This window comes from Oncorhynchus masou, chromosome 21 (genome assembly GCF_036934945.1).
Source record: "Oncorhynchus masou masou isolate Uvic2021 chromosome 21, UVic_Omas_1.1, whole genome shotgun sequence".
Classification (NCBI taxonomy): domain Eukaryota; kingdom Metazoa; phylum Chordata; class Actinopteri; order Salmoniformes; family Salmonidae; genus Oncorhynchus; species Oncorhynchus masou.
Window position 1 is genome coordinate 1647872 of NC_088232.1, and position 14589 is coordinate 1662460.

At 43.3% G+C, this 14589-nt stretch overlaps 1 protein-coding gene across 3 annotated transcripts in view; it reads right to left on the bottom strand.

The window, feature by feature from the left end:
* Positions 1-14589, bottom strand: part of LOC135507577 (mineralocorticoid receptor-like) — a 106929-nt gene that overhangs the window by 43160 nt on the left and 49180 nt on the right. For 2 of the 3 annotated variants that reach the window (XM_064927097.1, XM_064927098.1), the window contains exon 3: positions 4510-4646. In XM_064927097.1, the coding sequence (XP_064783169.1) occupies positions 4510-4646 (137 nt within the window). The remainder of the gene's footprint in view (positions 1-4509; positions 4647-14589) is intronic. The other variant, XM_064927099.1, reaches the window with a different exon arrangement.

The window sequence follows — 14589 nt, forward strand, 5'->3', positions numbered from 1 at the left end:
AATGTAGACCGCATTACCTACCAAGAGAATTCTCTTCGATTATAATCACAGCCGTATATATCCCCCCAAGCAGACACATCGATGGCTCTGAACGAACTTTATTTAACTCTTTGCAAACTGGAAACCATTTATCCGGAGGCTGCATTCATCGTTGTTGGGGATTTTAACAAGGCTAATCTGAAAACAAGACTCCCTAAATTTTATCAGCATATCGATTGCGCAACCAGGGGCGGAAAAACCTTGGATCACTGTTACTCTAACTTCCGCGACGCATATAAGGCCCTGCCCCGCCCCCCTTTCGGAAAAGCTGACCACGACTCCATTTTGCTGATACCTGCCTACAGACAAAAGCTAAAAAAAGAAGCTCCCACGCTGAGGTCTGTCCAACGCTGGTCCGACCAAGCTGACTCCACACTCCAGCGTGGACTGGAACATGTTTCGTATTGCGTCAAATAACAACACTGACGAATACGCTGATTCGGTGTGCGAGTTCATTAGAACGTGCGTTGAAGATGTCGTTCCCATAGCAACGATTAAAACATTCCCTAACCAGAAACCTTGGATTGATGGCAGCATTCGTGTGAAACTGAAAGCGCGAACCACTGCTTTCAATCAGGGCAAGGTGTCTGGTAACATGACTGAATACAAACAATGCAGCTATTCCCTCCGTAAGGCTATCAAACAAGCTAAGCGTCAGTACAGAGACAAAGTAGAATCCCAATTCAACAGCTCAGACACAAGAGACATGTGGCAGGGTCTACAGTCAATCACGGACTACAGGAAGAAATCCAGCCCAGTCACGGACCAGGATGTCTTGCTCCCAGGCAGACTAAATAACTTTTTTGCCCGCTTTGAGGACAATACAGTGCCACTGACACTGCCTGCAACGGAAAAATGCAGTCTCTCCTTCACTGCAGCCGAGGTGAGTAAAACATTTAAACGTGTTAACCCTCGCAAGGCTGCAGGCCCAGACGGCATCCCCAGCCGCGCCCTCAGAGCATGCGCAGACCAGCTGGCTGGTGTGTTTACGGACATATTCAATCAATCCCTATACCAGTCTGCTGTTCCCACGCTTCAAGAGGGCCACCATTGTTCCTGTTCCTAAGAAAGCTAAGGTAACTGAGCTAAACGACTACCGCCCCGTAGCACTCACTTCCGTCATCATGAAGTGCTTTGAGAGACTAGTCAAGGACCATATCACCTCCACCCTACCTGACACCCTAGACCCACTCCAATTTGCTTACTGCTCAAATAGGTCCACAGACGATGCAATCTCAACCACACTGCACACTGCCCTAACCCATCTGGACAAGAGGAATACCTATGTGAGAATGCTGTTCATCGACTACAGCTCGGCATTCAACACCATAGTACCCTCCAAGCTCGTCATCAAGCTCGAGACCCTGGGTCTCGACCCCGCCCTGTGCAACTGGGTACTGGACTTCCTGACGGGCCGCCCCCAGGTGGTGAGGGTAGGTAACAACATCTCCTCCCCGCTGATCCTCAACACTGGGGCCCCACAAGGGTGCGTTCTGAGCCCTCTCCTGTACTCCCTGTTCACCCACGACTGCGTGGCCACGCACGCCTCCAACTCAATCATCAAGTTTGCGGACGACACAACAGTGGTAGGCTTGATTACCAACAACGACGAGACGGCCTACAGGGAGGAGGTGAGGGCCCTCGGAGTGTGGTGTCAGGAAAATAACCTCACACTCAACGTCAACAAAACTAAGGAGATGATTGTGGACTTCAGGAAACAGCAGAGGGAACACCCCCCTATCCACATTGATGGAACAGTAGTGGAGAGAGTAGCAAGTTTTAAGTTCCTCGGCATACACATCACAGACAAACTGAATTGGTCCACTCACACAGACAGCATCGTGAAGAAGGCGCAGCAGCGCCTATTCAACCTCAGGAGGCTGAAGAAATTCGGCTTGTCACCAAAAGCACTCACAAACTTCTACAGATGCACAATCGAGAGCATCCTGGCGGGCTGTATCACCGCCTGGTACGGCAACTGCTCCGCCCTCAACCGTAAGGCTCTCCAGAGGGTAGTGAGGTCTGCACAACGCATCACCGGGGCAAACTACCTGCCCTCCAGGACACCTACACCACCCGATGTTACAGGAAGGCCATAAAGATCATCAAGGACATCAACCACCCGAGCCACTGCCTGTTCACCCCGCTATCATCCAGAAGGCGAGGTCAGTACAGGTGCATCAAAGCTGGGACCGAGAGACTGAAAAACAGCTTCTATCTCAAGGACATCAGACTGTTAAACAGCCACCACTAACATTGAGTTGCCAACACACTGACACTGACTCAACTCCAGCCACTTTAATAATGGGAATTGATGGGAAATGATGTAAATATATCACTAGCCACTTTAAACAATGCTACCTTATATAATGTTACTTACCCTACATTATTCATCTCATATGCATACATATATACTGTACTCTATATCATCGACTGCATCCTTATGTAATACATGTATCACTAGCCACTTTAACTATGCCACTTTGTTTACATACTCATCTCATATGTATATACTGTACTCGATACCATCTACTGTATCTTGCCTATGCTGCTCTGTACCATCACTCATTCATATATCCTTATGTACATATTCTTTATCCCCTTACACTGTGTATAAGACAGTAGTTTAGGAATTGTTAGTTAGATTACTTGTTGGTTATTACTGCATTGTCGGAACTAGAAGCACAACCATTTCGCTACACTCGCATTAACATCTGCTAACCATGTGTATGTGACAAATAAATTTGATTTGATTTGATTTGGTTTAGAAGATGCAATCTCTTGCACTCCATACTGCCCTTTCACACCTGGACAAAAGGAACACCTACGTGAGTATGCTGTTCATTGACTACAGGAAACAGAGAGCCGAGAACGCCCCCATTCACATCAACTACCTCGTATTCCTTGTATATTGTCTCGATATTTTATTATTTCCTTTTACACTTTTTTTCTTATTTGTTGTTTTCGGCGCATGTGACATACAATTTGATTTGATCATTTGACATGGCTATCTAACACACGGAAAGAGGACATGTTTAGGGGCTAATTGAACAAGCAAACAAAGCAGCAGTTGTTCCACAGAAATCACAGCAGTTTCCCATGAGGCAAACAGTCTACAGATTCCTACTGTGTATCCCATTTGGAATTGAATGAGCCTAAAATAAGACTGAATAGGCCTGGGTGATAACACTCTTAACCAACCTCATGTGGCCAACTCTGCTGCCTGCTTTCTGCACAAACAGCTGCACACACACACACACACACACACACACACACACACACACACACACACACACACACACACACACACACACACACACACACAGTCTACACAGTCTAGACCCAGATGCAAGTATACATACATACATATATACATACATGCAAACATACATCTTCAGCTGTTAGATGTTAACTCTTCCCAGCCCTCCCGGGCACGCTCAGAGTGGAATGATATAATTTCTGATCCGATAACCCAGGAGACCTAATCCGGTTTCATAGGGATACATATATTGACTGTTTGTAAATATCATCAAATGAAGACATAATTCAATAGGAGTTCACTGTAGTTCCTCAGTTGACTGCTGAAAAAACACCTACCAACTGCCTTGTTTCTGCTTGCCTGCCTCCTCGAGGAGAGTGTGTGTGTGTGTCCGTGCACGTATATGTGTGTGAGAGATTTAGCCAAGCAGCTCACGCTACACACAGAAATGAAAAGCGCATTATGAGTTTTTGTTGATTTTCCCCAGCTAAAACACAGCATAAAGGGCTGTTGTGGGAGAAGTATGTAGTTTGTGAAGTTTTTATGACGTTTTCAGTCATCTTAGGCCACAAACTGTACATGCGGAGCAATTTAACCTTATTTGTTTCTGAATGAGTCATACATTTCTATTTAAAAATATAAATATTTCACAGGTAATTATCTAGAAGCTCCAAAAATGGAGTCATTCGTAAACACAAGTTTACGACTTCCTTTTAAACTTTACTGGTGTTTTTTTAGACTGACTGGTCTGGTGTCACCTCTCTCTGGGTGAGTATGTTTTCGGTTTGGGCTACTTTGTTGCTAGCTCAGCATTTTCTCCTGGAGGTTATTCCTCTGAGACTATATGGAGACTGGTGTGAGTTAGCCTAGTGCCAGGGCGCTAACTTAACTTAGCACTGAGGTTTAAACCCGCTAATGGAGGGGTTGTGTTTCGCACACAACCAAAATGGCCGACAATTATCTTTAAAGGCCATATTCACATCTTCTGACCAGGCATATTTCTGTCCCCAAACAACTGTATTCCTATAGACAGAAAAGCAGATTATAAACAGAAGCTCTTTAAAATGCATGTCACACTTTCTTTAAAACTTTCCTTTACACTGTGTCCCATTTGGAGTCTGAGGCCATAGAAGGGAGGGTTCCTCAGACTTCAACAGGAGGCACGCTAGTAAGCACCCAAACCCAGACCCAAACGGAAAGGCATATCATACTTTTCCTACCTTCTACGGCTCTCTTGAAGAAGACCTTGCAGCTGCCGCATGTAACAACCCCGTAGTGACATCCCGACGCCTCGTCCCCGCAAACCAGACACACTTTGGCTGTGGACGACGGGTGTCTCAGCGACGCGCTGAAACAAAAGCACACACAGAGACGACACAGTTTAGCCTTTAAAGAAACGGAGGCCTCTGAGATGCTGTGAAACATTCACATTTTTACTACGTAAACAGTACATTAGCCGCACAATGTGGCTAACCATGAGGATCCCTGCCAACTGACAGAAAAGAGACTTTGCACTTGTCAGATTTACTGCAGCGAGTTGGAAATGACGCTGACAGAAACACAGAGGAGACGTCTTTAGCAGGCTAAGAAAAACAAAGGACAGACAAGAGGCTGTGAGGAGGGGTGCGTGCGTGCGTGCGTGCCTGCCTGCCTGCCTGCCTGCCTGCCTGCCTGCCTGCCTGCGTTTGTATGTATTCGTGCAAAATAAAAGCAAGACTATGGAGTTGATTTGGCCCAGATGACAGAGTACAGGTTAAAGTCAGAATCACTACAGACAAAAGGCAGAAACTGTTAGCAGATGTTACATTAGGCTGACCTAACAATATCTCCCCTTCAACTACCTATTGCTGATGTCTAAGGTCAACTTTGAAACAACTGTTTCCTAAATAATGGATTCTAAGATATGTAGGCTATAGGTCTGACCTACGCCGTTGTCCACATGTGGAGAGAGATGTGAAACCAATGTCGATAGACTATCAGCCAAGTTGATAATGGGACAGCTCCCACTGTGGGCTGGCCTGGCAGCAGAGTTCACATCCTGTCATGTCACTGAGTCTTGCGCCATAATTAAAGATTCTCCAGGTGGTAATCGGACGAGGACTTAACTTGTTATTGATGACACAGATAGGTCGAAAACTTAGTCGCACGCACACACACACACACACACACACACACACACACACACACACACACACACACACACACACACACACACACACACACACACACACACAGGTATATAGGTGGATCGCTTAGTCATTGGGCTCAGGGCATTGTAGGTCTTATGTATGCGTTGATGTGATGACACATCACACAAGTTTGCTCAATCATGTTGTTCTCCATTTCTATGTTGTGAGTCATGCTATGGCTTACGGGGTCACTATGGCTTACGGAGACATTTTCTAATAATATGCCAGACGAGTTCACCTACAGTGCCTTGCGAAAGTATTCGGCCCCCTTGAACTTTGCGACCTTTTGCCACATTTCAGGCTTCAAACATAAAGATTTAAACTGTGAAGAATCAACAACAAGTGGGACACAATCATGAAGTGGAACGACATTTATTGGATATTTCAAACTTTTTTAACAAATCAAAAACTGAAAAATTGGGCGTGCAAAATTATTCAGCCCCTTTACTTTCAGTGCAGCAAACTCTCTCCAGAAGTTCAGTGAGGATCTCTGAATGATCCAATGTTGACCTAAATGACTAATGATGATAAATACAATCCACCTGTGTGTAATCAAGTTTCCGTATAAATACACCTGCACTGTGATAGTCTCAGAGGTCCAATTGTCAATTGTCTTCCAACAAGACAATGATCCAAAACATAAAGCAAAATCTACAATGGAATGGTTAAAAAATAAACATATCCAGGTGTTAGAATGGCCAAGTCAAAGTCCAGACCTGAATCCAATCGAGAATCTGTGGAAAGAACTGAAAACTGCTGTTCACAAATGCTCTCCATCTAACCTCACTGAGCTCGAGCTGTTTTGCAAGGAGGAATGGGAAAAAATGTCAGTCTCTCGATGTGCAAAACTGATAGAGACATACCCCAAGCGACTTACAGCTGTAATCGCAGAAAAAGGTGGCGCTACAAAGTATTAACTTAAGGGGGCTGAATAATTTTGCACGCCCAATTTTTCAGTTTTTGATTTGTTAAAAAAGTTTGAAATATCCAATAAATGTCGTTCCACTTCATGATTGTGTCCCACTTGTTGTTGATTCTTCACAAAAAAATACAGTTTTATATCTTTATGTTTGAAGCCTGAAATGTGGCAAAAGGTCGCAAAGTTCAAGGGGGCCGAATACTTTCGCAAGGCACTGTATGTCTTAGGTCAACTTAACCAGAGCGTACTGGGGTTATGCAAGAAATACCGAGTGAAGACTCAATATTGTACTGTGTAGCCAGTGTCATTGGTCAATTGGCCTGCTGTACTTAGGCAAGGTCGAAAATGAGGCTTTGATAAGATATGGCTATTCTGTTACGATAAGTTCAAATCTATACTGTAAGTTACACGCACCATAAAATGAATCTCTCTGAGCACTGGGAGAGAGGAAGGGAAGGAGAGAGAGAGAGGAAGGGAAGGAGAGAGAGAGAGGAAGGGAAGGAGAGAGAGAGAGGAAGGGAAGGAGAGAAGTATACATTTTGCCCAAACTTTTAAAAACGGACCAGGCCTGGGTGCTCCAAATAGTTTTGCTGAATCAGCAGAGATCAGATTAAATCGCTGGGTGAAACCTGACATAGTTTTCGGGGCAGGAACTCGGCAGCGGCACAGTGATGTCCTGTGGAAAGGGTTGAAAGTGACCCTTTCAAATGATGCACATGGCATCAGCCTAAATTGCGGGAGTAAACTCTGGAGAAGTTGTGAATACACTGGGTAACATATTGAAGGCTTGTTTCTCAGGGCGGGACATTCATTAATGTCAGTTATTAATGTCTACTCCAGATACTGAGTCAGCCGTAACCAAAAGAGGACTATGTAGAGAGAGATGTAAAAACCAGACAGAGCACAGCGTTGTTATTGACAAGATGGCTTATTATTCCAGGGGTATTTGAAGTGTTTAATGTAAAGCTACAGTGCTGTGGACTAAATGCTGTACATGGTAAAAACATATGTTTAGTCTATAATACACATTTTTGCTGATTTACACAAAAATAACCTATGCACACAAATAAACACACATGCATAGAAACCCACACACACCCTACCCCCCACTGAAACAACAAAAACAAGGATAGGTACAAAAGCAGGACACATCGTATCAAGACATTAAAAACGACCTCCCTCCAGCCCCCCTCCTTCCATCTAATTACCTCTCTCATCTCAATCAATAACACACAAGGTGATTGTCTGGTTAGCATTCTACCGACATCCTTCATCAAACGAGCTGTCTTCTCTCACAGACACACACACACACACTCAGGCACACACACTGGCTCTAACACACACACTTCCTGCCAGGGCTTGCTGGAGGGGGTAAACCAACAGCGGCAAGCAGATACAATCAGGAGCGCTGATCTAATTCAACCTTGACCATCTACACACACATTCAATTTCTTAGCGCGCTTAGAGGAGTCTCTATCGAGGTGTGTGTGTGCGTGTGCGTGTGTGTGTGTGTGTGTGTGGGAGGGGGGGGGGGATCTGGCACAGGGCCTGTGTGTGTGTGTATGTGTGGGTGGTTCTATTTATGATCAGCCTGCTAAGCAGACCTCATTTCCCACAAACCCAGTCATCTTTCCCACACCAAAATGCATTGACTGGACTCTGTAATATCAGCAAAACGATGCAGAGATGCGTGGTGAATACAGGGCCAGTAAGCCAGTTGCCACGTCACAATAAACTCATCCACCCACCCCCGCGCCCCCGCCCCTGCCTCGCTGCCGGCCGGTCCCCGACAAGGTGACTTCCCCTCCCTGGGAGGAGTTATGTAGGTCATCCCGACTCCTGCTTATGAAACAAGCAGACAGACAGCGGGCCAAGGCTGGCTGCAGTGACTGTGCACACACACACACACACACACACACACACACAGCTCCAACAGAACTGTAGTATAGTGAAGGAAGACAACACCCAGCCCAGTCAGGATAGAGAACTGACATGGGCTCCATACAGACATGGATGCATATGAAATGGCACCCAATTCCCTATGGGCTATCTCTGCATACCTGTTTCTAGAATGTTTTTTTACATGAACCTACCAACAACAAACATTATGGAATATAATACTTGTTAGTTGGTATATCTTTATTTCAATAGCATATTTATACAGTACTGTTAAACCTCTATGGCAGTGGTATTCAAAGTTTTTCAGCTGGTATCCAATTTCTTTCACCAGAATTTCTGTGGACCTTATTTTTCCCCAATATTTTCTTGTGACCCGACCTCAAATCTAATGACACAACCTTAAAATCGGTAAATTCGTTGCATTTTTAACTCTTATCAAAATGAAAAGAAACCAATAAATACATTTGCTCAATAAAATTTCTCAAAAACATTTGTATATTTTCCCATTCAACAATCTGTACTCAATGTTTTCTAAACATTTTGGCGACCCCAACTTTGCGTGGCACTGCTCTATGGCGAAACAGAGACAGTTGTCTATTTGTATGAAGAGCTCTAATGTACTTTCACCAGAATCAGCATAACCACAGCTCTCTCCAGTAATGTCTGTTTAATGCAATGAGCTCAACCTCTTTTAATACTACAGCCAGATATTAGTGTCATCCTTCCATCTGCTCCTGACTAAAACCGTGCCAACACCCAAATGTGCTTTATAAGGCTGCAGCAACAAACTAACACTAATAATCAGCCATTTTATATGTTTCGCCGAGTACGAGTTGATGAACAGAATCACTTCTTTGGTCCGTGGAAATGATATTCGGGTGTTGCTGGTGTTGTTTTGAACATTAAGTATGCTATCAACCCTTGCAGTTAGCACAAGTATATAACGCAACATTCAACCAGCACTCTGCGATGAATCAGAATCACAATGTCAATATCTACCAATTTGTCAGTTCAACTCTTTATACATGGACTATACCAAACATTAGGGACACCTTCCTAATATTGAGTTTCCAGCTTCAATTCATCGGGCATGGACTCTACAAGGTGTCGAAAGCGTTCCACATGGATGCTGGCCCATTTTGACTCCATTGCTTCCCACAGATGTGTCAACTTGGCTGAATGGCCTTTGGGTGATGGACCATTCTTGATACACACGGGAAACTGTTGAGCTTGAAAAACCCAGCAAAGTTGCCATTCTTGACACAAACCGGTGCACCTGGCACCTACTACCATACCCCATTCATAGGCACTTAAATATGTAGTGTTACCCATTCACCCTCTGAATGGCACACATACACAATCCACGTCTCAATTGTCTCAAAGCTTAAAAATCATTCTTTAAATTGTCTCCTCCCCTTCATCTACACTGATTGAAGTGGATTTAACAAGTGACATCAATAAGGGATCATAGCTTTCACCTGGAATCACCTGGTCAGTCTATGTCATGAAAAGAGCTGGTGTCCTTAACCTTTTGCATACTCAGTGTATATGACTTACTTTTTTTATAATGAATTAATCCTAAATGATATAACTACTTTTAAAGGGTTAGTTCGGGATTTCCCCAGAGTCAGATGAAATCGTGGATACCCTTTTTGTCTCTGCATCCAGTATGAAGGAAGTTAGAGGTGGTTTTTGCGAACCATTAGCATAATGACTCTAAGTCTAGCTAGCATGCTAGCTGTTCCAATAGGCGACTCCCTAAAAAAAACACACCACTTCAATACAGCTATGACAGGAACTGATTTTTCATAGCAGGTTAGGAGAGCATAAAAACAGTATCCACGAGTTCATCTGACTCTGGGGAAGTAGATAAAGGGCCTCATTGCCAAAATCCCGAACTATCCCTTTAAGGGCCCAATGTTCTACCACCACCAGACACATGCAAAAGCAGGTGATATATCTAGCCTCAAGATACATGTCTAAAAAGGAGCTCTTATTCTTTTCACTCTTGACCCCAGCCTCTTTGACATTAGACATATACCATTGGAGACGAACTCAAGGGGACTGCCAATGCTACCAGAAGATCAAAGCCCCCCCCCCCCTCCCCCACAGTCCTTTTTAAATATATTTCTATACAAAAAGTCCCAGGAAGCATTTTCATTGTTTGTAGTCTAACTTTAATCTTCAAACAATAATACAGGCAATACAATAGCAGTTTATTTCATCGCACAAATCTCTAGTCAGAAAAACTTGAGCAAACAACCTTTATTTCTCGCCCTGCCTCACTCCATATGAATCCGTAAAATATCTATGGGATTGATTTCCCCCCAGCAATATCTCACTAGAGACTCTATTTTGTCTCAGGGGACTATATGATAATGGGAGAACTAGATAAGGCCTGGAGATGTGATAGTGGGTGTGAAGCCAGAAAAGAGCCACTCACTGACTGTACGGCGAATGCGTTATTGGGCAACAACAAGACAGATGTTGGAGCTCAAACTAGACGCCAGGCTAATTTGGATGTCACACTAGGATAACACTGAGAATACTCAGAATGCTTCGAATATCTGGACACTTTCTCAGCTGTGTAAGGAATGCTTGGTCAGAATGAGTTAAGTTAGTGAAGATGGGTGATTTAGCTATAGTTAATGGTGGTGGTATTCGGGGGAAAGGCAGGGATGCAGCCTCATAGAAGGATACTATTGGAGATTGTTTATCTCTATGGATGATAAACAGCCTATTGGATATCCTACAATAATTGTCTGTCGATACAGATTTGTTTTTTTCCATGTGTATTTTATTTATTCACTACAAATCTGTCTTAGTGTGTCAGTTGCCTCTGTATTTTGCCTGGCTAGAGAGAGAAAGAGTTGGTTTGTTTTTAGCTCAAGACTGTCAGTTAGCCTCCAAGACCAGAACACAGGTCAGGAAAGGAGAGTGCCCTTGGGGTCAGATGAACGCTGAAATGAGGTTAGATTTCGGAATGGTTACCGTGGAAACTGAACAGAAAATAACAAGGTATCTGCCGTCATTGACAAAGTAATGGGAGGCGTTCTCAGAAGGTTACTCGTGTAAACGCATTACGTGGGTGATTTTAGATGTCATCGCTGTGACCATGAAGGCAGAACCTATGTGAGGGAATCAAACCCGTTGACCCCGATAAGTACATTAACATTACATATCACGTAAACAACCTGGATAACCTCACAAGGGCCCTGTTGGATATAAGACAAAGATATCATCAGGCATGTACTATACTGCTCTCTTCCTATCTCTCTGTCCGTCACCCACATCTGAACTATACACAGAGTGGACGTAAAGGATGGGGGTCATGTGTGTGTGTGTGTGTCTGTCTGTGTGTGTCTGTGCGTGTGTGTGGATGTGTGTGTATTTCACATTTTAATGTCACGAGCAAGTACAGTGAAATGCCTTTCTTGCAAACTTCAAACCCAACAAAGCAGTGGTCAATATCAATGTAGCACTAAAAACAACATAAGGTAGAACAAAAACACACGAGAAATAATAATAAGAAATAAGAAACTACATGCAGAGTCAGTTCCAATACCATATTTACAATGTGCAGGGATAGTGGAGTGATAGAGGTACAGTAGATATGTATATGGGTAAGGTGACTAGGCGCGTGTGCGTGTTTGTGTAGGCTTAGCTCGGGTACATAGACAGCGATATAGTCACTGACTAATTCCACTCAGCTATACTGTATTACAGGGGTCAGACAAGAGCCATAGCCTCACTGAACCCACAGTCTTGAAAGAGAAGTACCCTTGACTTGTGCAAACAATAGCGCTACAGTACCGTGACCCGCTATGGTCTAGAGTACACTATTTATATAATCCACACCTCGAAATGTAGAAAAAGATGATGTAAAACAAACAGAGAGAGGGATAGAGAACGGATAAAACGAGTTATGTAACTTGTAGTCAGACAGCCTAAACATTAGGACACCCACTCACCACCTCCCAACGAGACACAGAGGTCTATTGAGGTGGAATTAGAGACTGTTGTTAGGGAGCTACTTTACTTCAGCCTCTGTGAAGGTGACCCTAGCATAAGGCCTGTTTGGAGAGTACCTGAGCACACAGAAATCTGATATGTGTATCCCTACGCCAGACTTCTGTTACAGTGATACTATGGTTACAGTACTGTACACTGGCCACTGTGGTTGCACGGGTGGTAAAAGGTTAACTGTGGCCAACGCTGCTTTCTATGGGTTCTGATGCTTCTAGCCTTGAGTTGCATTTTTGACAACATATCTACAGTTTTTCACTTTTGAATGTGTATAGATTAAGGCAGGCCCCCGCACCTCTCTGATTCAGAGGGGTTGGGATAAATGCAGAAGACACATTTCAGTTGACTACATTCAGTTGGACAACTGACTAGGTTTCCCCCCTTTCCCTTTCCTTTTTTTTGTATTGCTTACTGGGTATTGTCCAATGAATTCTGCAACCACTCCCTCTTCAAATCATAGCCTTTGATGGACTGTCGTTTCTCTTTGCTTAATTGAGCTGTCTACCAAGTAGGGCTATTTCTATATACCACCCCTACCTTGTCACAACACAACTGATTGGCTCAAATGCATTAAGAAGGAAAGCAATTCCACAAATTAACATTTAAGAAGGCACACCTGTTCATTGAAATACATTCCAATCTAAAATATAAATATTTGTTTAACACTTTTTTGGTTACTACATGATTCCATATGTGTTATTTCATAGTTCTGATGTCTTCACTATTTTTCTACAATGTAGAGAATAGTAAAAATAAATAAAAACCCTTGAATGAGTAGGTGTTCTAAAACTTTTGACCGGTAGTGTACAAAGTGGGGCATATCTGGAATTCTGGGTATTTCATCCCAATTTTTTTTTCTTGCGCAACAGAACATGAATTGACTGTCCGATTGTATCTGGGCTGTGATTTCATTCCTTATTGTATCTTATCTGTGTTTGTGCTGTCTGCTCACCACATAAACTGTCCCTGACCCTCCTGATAACAACAACAGATCTACATTCTCTCTCATAAGAGAACGAGAGAGAGCCTAGAGAGGAGGAGGAGGAAACATTTTAGACTAGGCATGCAGAATTCTGCAAAACTATCCTCTGTGTACAACGTAAAACACCAAATAATGCATGCAGAGCAGAATTAGGCCGATACCCGCTAATTATCAAAATCCAGAAAAGAGCCGTTAAATTCCACAACCACCTAAAAGGAAGCGATTCCCAAACCTTCCATAACAAAGCCATCACCTAAGGAGAAATAAACCTGGAGGAGAGCCCCCTAAGCAAGCTGGTCCTGGGGCTCTGTTCACAAACACAAACAGACCCCACAGAGCCCCAAGACAGCAACACAATTAAATCCAACCAAATCACGAGAAAACAAAAAGATAATTACTTGACGCATTGAAAATAATTTACCAATAAAACTGAGCAAACTGGAATGCTATTTGGCCCTAAACAGAGAATACACAGTGGCAGAATACCTGATCACTGTAACTGACCCAAAATGAAGGAAATATTTGACTATGTACGGACTCAGTGAGCATAGCCTTGCTATTGAGAAAGTCCGCCAAACGCAGACCTGGCTCTCAAGAGAAGACAGGCTATGTGCACACTGCCCACACAATGAGGTGAAAACTGAGATGCACTTCCTAACCTCCTGCCAAATGTATGACCATATTAGAGACATATTTCCCTCAGATTACACAGACCCACAAAGAATTCGAAAACAAATCCAATTTTGATAAACTCCCATATCTACTGGGTGAAATACCACAGTGTGACATCACAGCAGCGAGATTTGTGACCTATTGCCACAAAAAAGGGCAACCAGTGAAGAACAAACACAATTGTAAATACAACTTATATTTATGTTTATTTATTTTCCCTTTTGTACTTTAACAATTTGCACATCGTTACAACACTTTACATTACATTATATGACATTTGAAATGTATTTATTATTTTGGAACTTTTGTAAGTGTAATGTTTACTGGAAATGTTTTATTGTTTGTTTCACTTTTGGCTAGAGAGAGAGAGAGAGAGAGAGATTATATCTCAACTCACCCCCGCCTTAATTGCTAGCAAAACAGCCCAACCAGATCCACAGGTCTAACTGCACCTCGCCTAGTGTATCTCCTGACATATAGCTGAGAATAGCCCGTTTTATGGCAAGTTAAACGGATACTTCAGGATGTTGGCAACGAGGCCCTTTATCTACTTCCCCAGATGTGGATACCCTTTTTATGTCTCTGTGTCCATCGCGTTAATTAA